Raw genomic sequence first — 5,051 nt, 5'->3', positions numbered from 1 at the left:
CTATTAGTTGGACATACCAAGTCATTTTGTCAATTTGGTATGTCTAGACTAGGGAATATTTTCTCCACAATTTAACATGATGAGAAGTAAATCTCGAAATATGATACTATTATCAATTAAACATACATTATGATAAGTATAAATCTTATTATAAAACTATTCTCTCCGTTCCATAGAAATAGACATTAATTCCTTTTTCATCAGTCCTATAAAAATAGTCCATATTTATTTATATAAACTTTTCCATAACTTATTAATGCGGTCTCTACCCTGGACTAATATTATTTTAATTACATTTTCTCTTTTTCCATCTATTCACGTTAAACTCTTCTATATATGTACTATATAGTAGTATTAAACTCCCATCCAGCCTGCTCTATTTGGCATCATACATATAATCCGCAGACTAATTGCAGTTGAAGAAGTCTTCGAAGAAGTGATAACTGTAATTTTTTATAAGCTGAATCATAGTTTCTTGGCTGATTGTGTGTTCATGATGAGATGATCCCATCAACAAAGTTGCGATATTGTTCCTCTTAATCTTGAGCTGTGGCAACTTTTCAGGTAATTCTTCAAATGTTTCTTTGATTAGTAGCATGTTAGTTATAAGATCTACTGTTAACAAATTGTAAATGTTTGTATTAACTCTGTTAGGCTCAAATTTATAGTTGCAATTAGTTGTTAAATTAAACATGTATGCTAGTTTCTGTTTTCATCCACAGAATAGACATTGAATCAACATAAATGGAGGCAACGATGAAGGAGCAGCTGCTGCCGAACAATGTAGAAGACCTCAAGAAAAAGATATGGAATGAGAGCAAGAAAATGTGGATTGTTTCTGCCCCTGCTATCTTAATCAGATTCTCAACTTTTGGGGTAAATGTTGTCAGCCAAGCTTTCGTAGGCCATATTGGCGCCACGGAGCTTGCTGCATACACGCTCGTCTACTCCGTCCTGCTCAGATTCTCCAATGGCATACTGGTATATAAATATTCATATCTCAGAAGACTTCTCTTTGCCTCATAGGACTAATGTTTTTGGTTTGCATTTTGTGTGCAGGTTGGCATGAATAGCGGGTTTGGAACGCTGCACGGGCAAGCCTTTGGCGCTAAGCAGTACCAAAATCTGGGGATATATCTCCAGCAAGGGTGGATTGTGTTGCCTACCGTCTCGACTATACTCTGTCCGCTGCTAGTTTTTGCTGCTCCGATCCTAAAAGCGTTTGGCCAAGACCAACTCATTGCAGATACCACGGGAATCATAGCTCTGTGGTTCATTCCATTAACGTTTTCGTTTGCTGTGCTATGTGCCTCCAACATGTTTCTGCAGTCACAGAGCAAGATCATCGTGCTCTCGTGCTTATCCACCTTTTCTCTGTTAGTACACGTCTTCCTCTCGTGGCTTCTTACCGTGAGGTTTGAATTTGGGATGACTGGTGCTATGGTTTCTACTACTCTGGCCTATTGGATCCCAAATGTAGGCCAGATTATCTACATTGTCTGTGGTGGCTGTCGGGAGACGTGGAGAGGCTTCACAGCGTTGGCGTTCAAGGATCTCGGGCACACAGTCAAGATTGGTGTGACCTCGTGCCTCATGTTCAGGTTCGGGTTCTGTTTTGGTACTAAAAAGTGTGTCGGTTTTAGTTAGCGTGACGTGATTTGTTTTTAGCCTTGCAATGGCAGCCTTGAGTTCTGGTACGATGCAGTGCTGATTCTGTTAAGTGGAAACATGGTGAATGCTGAGGTTTCTGTTGATGCTCTTTCAATCTGGTAATTAATTAATTAAGCAATGTCTAATTTTATTATGAAATTAGACATTGTTTTTTATATATATGTGTGTCATTGTTTCAGCCTCAACATGAGTGGATGGGCTCAAATGATATCCACTGGTTTCATGGCTACTGCAAGGTATACATATTACATATAGATATGGTGTTAGGTTTGGCAAGATTGTTGAGTTATTTGATGTTCGGTCGCACTCCAGCGTTCGCGTGGCTAATGAGCTGGGGAGAGGAAACGCGGGAGCTGCAAAGTTTTCCATTCTGATGATACTCGTTACCTCATTCTCCATCGCGCTTGTGGTGTTTGTGGTGTTTATCGTCTTGAGGGATCAGCTAGCTTACGCGTTCACTACAAGCGAGGAAGTGGCGGGCGAGGTAGCTCGTTTGTCACCTCTTCTTGGGTATAGCTTGCTTCTCAACGGTGTTCAGCCTATACTTTCAGGCGTGGCCGCGGGGGCGGGACGACAAGCCACGGTCACATATGTCAACCTTGCATCCTACTATTTGATAGGAATACCTCTGGCAGTTATACTTGGTTTTAGCCTAAATTTGCAAGTTCAAGTGAGAATTCTATTGCTAATTGCTAGTTAGTTATGATTATAATTATTTGACAATAATAATGTTTGTTTGATAGGGTGTTTGGATTGGGATGACAATCGGGTCGACTGTCCAAACCGTTATACTTGTCGTCATGACTTGCATGACTGATTGGGATGAACAGGTAAGTAAACTTGTGTATAGTTAAATTAAAAATAAATAAATTATACTATATATATATATACCATAACTATAATTCATCTTCATCTGCATCTGCATCTGCAGATTTGTCTAGCACACAAACGAATCAATCGCCCACTCATTTCGGAGTTGCCTCGGAATTGAACACAACACAGCCATTCTACTTCAATTTCATCTATTATTTCCGTTTTTCAATATTAATTTCTTATGGTAAGAGTTCCACGCACATTTTGGGATGTATTTTTTCAGTTGCTAAACGAAGGACGCTGTGTATTTGTTCGAAAATTTGAATAGAAATAAAATATAAAAAACTAAAAACAATTTAAACAGAAGTATGCCTCCTAATGGTGGCTAAAATTACTTTGTGAATTTTAAGCAATTACTGTTGACAGAAAATTGAGACACGATAAATTTCAAATTGACAAGATAGGGAACCACTAGTCCCCCTTAAAAGAGGTTGTTACACTTATATAGATTAAATGAGATCAGCAAGTAGATGTGAGACAAAATTTAAAAGATTTTTACATTGTTGGAAATGGAGAATTAACTTGGATGGAGAAACCTCCATTGAAGAGGATGAAGAAATGCAGAAATCGTCGGTTACTAGAGAAAGAAGAAAGAGAAGGAAAAAATTATCTTTTATTGACTACATTTTGAAATATATGCTCTCCAACTTACAATAAAATGTCTTATGTATAGGCTTTAAAATGCTAAACTAACTAATTAAAAACCAGTAGTAACTTACAATTTTTTTTTTCAATTTCAACACTCCCCTCAATATGGGAGCAAAACAAATACCACAATTATGACAAGAAAACATCTAGGGATGTTAATCGGGCTGGCCCGTCGGGTTTCAAGCCAACCCTACTCGAGTTGCGGGTCAATCGTATGCGGGCTAATCGGGTTGTGATTTCTTTCGGGTTATAAAAGTTCAACCCTAACCCTGAAAGCTCGGGTATCGGGCAAGCCCAGCGGGTTAATCGGATTCTTGCCGTTAATATTAACATGAGATAAATCCAATAAATAATGATTAAAATTACTAATATTCCTACAATGTAAAACGTTTAATTATGATATATTTGAGATATATGCTTAAACTCAATCATAAGCATGATCAAATACTAATATTTGAGATATTTCGTGGATTTTAATGCATGTTTTACAAATTAAAATATTCTTTTTAGTGAATTTGAAGTTTTTAATTTATTTATAAATTATTATATTAATAAAAATTTAATATATAATTTGTATATTTAATATAAAATTGAAAGTTATTTTTTTAGTCCAAATTAATCAATGAAGTGTTGAATTAGGAGTAAAAAAAATAGTATAATAGAAATTTTATCGAGTTCTCGGGCTAGGCAATCGGGTTTTCGGGTCTGGCCCTAATATGTTGCAGGTTAATCGAGTGCGGTCTAATAGGGTTTTGATTTTATCGAACTAGAAATTTTCAACACTAACCCTATAAATTTGGCGGGCTATTCAGACCAACCCACGAGTTACGGGCTACATTGACATCCCTAAAAACATCAAACTATAAAAGAAAGGAACTACAAACAAGATGTACTACCCAACAATAGCTCATAAACTTTCAAAAAGATCTTGAGGTGGTGAGAGCAACCATGGAACTGTTTCTTGCTCTAACTGATACTACTACATCAATTATTCCCAATCTATCTCCAATTGCTTTCGATAAGCTACTAAACAACCATCAGCAGGAGCAACTTCAATTCTCCTTGAATCAGATACACCACGCCACAAACCATACAGTATGATAGATACATAGACATCATTTAGAATAAAAACCAAATTTGATCTCATTTCCCCCTCAGCTAGAAATTCAGCTCAACATCGACTACAAACAACACCACATCGAAGCATAGGATAGCCTTTCCTCCTCACCCAAAACAAACAACAAATCTGGCCAATGCGCGGTATTGTATTGAAGCAACCACATGAACGAACACATTGTCCTTAGTTTTTGTTTCACAACGGACATCGAGCTGCTGTAAACATAATGACAGGGTGCCAGCCACTTGGTAGCCAAAACACCATGGCAGGCAATGGCAGCCAGGCTCTAGCACCTCTTCAGACTTGCCAAATTGCTCCTTCACAGCAACGGTAGACTGATCTACTTGAATACAGCCAAGCACTTGACCAATTTTTTAATGTAGACAACTGATCGAAGACAGAGAAAAATCACATCTCAAACAACCACAACAGCCAACCAGGCTTGGAACGCGAGAGATTGAGAAGACAAGCTGATTGAATAATGTTTCGGATCATGGTCATGCACAACAGCTATGGTGCATGGGAGCAAGGTGGAGCTGCAGCATATGGAATCAAGACTTTGGCTAATTTGAACTGGCATCTAGCCGTTGGAAGTTAGTTGCTCTAGCTGTTGTAACCGATTGAGTGTAGCTCTCATACACTCTTATTTTAGCTAGAGTATAAGTAGTGTAAATAGATTCATTGAGAAGTAGTTCTGCAGTTGTAACTTCATTTAGTTTCTCTCTCGATCATTCAATAAGAA

General features: G+C 37.7%; 1 protein-coding gene across 5 annotated transcripts; it reads left to right on the top strand.

The window, feature by feature from the left end:
* The first annotated feature begins 398 nt into the window (after positions 1 to 398).
* Positions 399 to 2,783, top strand: LOC125197437 (protein DETOXIFICATION 21-like). 5 transcript variants are annotated; one of them, XM_048096174.1, is made up of 9 exons: positions 399 to 564; positions 723 to 981; positions 1,060 to 1,601; positions 1,683 to 1,769; positions 1,851 to 1,907; positions 1,984 to 2,155; positions 2,210 to 2,341; positions 2,415 to 2,501; positions 2,603 to 2,783. In XM_048096174.1, the coding sequence occupies exons 2-9, from the start codon at positions 745 to 747 to the stop codon at positions 2,660 to 2,662; spliced, it is 1,374 nt and encodes a 457-aa protein (XP_047952131.1). In that variant the 5' UTR covers positions 399 to 564; positions 723 to 744; the 3' UTR covers positions 2,663 to 2,783. The 5 variants fall into 5 exon arrangements, with proteins under 5 accessions (XP_047952131.1, XP_047952130.1, XP_047952133.1 ...); XM_048096173.1 differs by having other exon boundaries at positions 728 to 981; positions 1,984 to 2,341; XM_048096176.1 differs by having other exon boundaries at positions 1,984 to 2,254.
* Positions 2,784 to 5,051: the final 2,268 nt, after the last annotated feature.

This window comes from Salvia hispanica, chromosome 6, assembly GCF_023119035.1.
Source record: "Salvia hispanica cultivar TCC Black 2014 chromosome 6, UniMelb_Shisp_WGS_1.0, whole genome shotgun sequence".
Lineage (NCBI taxonomy): Eukaryota > Viridiplantae > Streptophyta > Magnoliopsida > Lamiales > Lamiaceae > Salvia > Salvia hispanica.
The sequence above is the reverse complement of the archived record's forward strand: the minus strand, read 5'-3'. Positions and strand labels throughout refer to the sequence as shown.

What these genes read in the sequence shown, in the direction of transcription:
- LOC125197437 (XM_048096173.1), top strand. Translation starts at nt 745, where the DNA reads ATGGAGGCAACGATGAAGGAGCAGCTGCTGCCGAACAATGTAGAAGAC. An exon ending in GTTGATGCTCTTTCAATCTG is followed by an intron (nt 1,770 to 1,850) that starts GTAATTAATTAA and finishes TCATTGTTTCAG; the next exon opens with CCTCAACATGAGTGGATGGG. An exon ending in GGTTTCATGGCTACTGCAAG is followed by an intron (nt 1,908 to 1,983) that starts GTATACATATTA and finishes GTCGCACTCCAG; the next exon opens with CGTTCGCGTGGCTAATGAGC.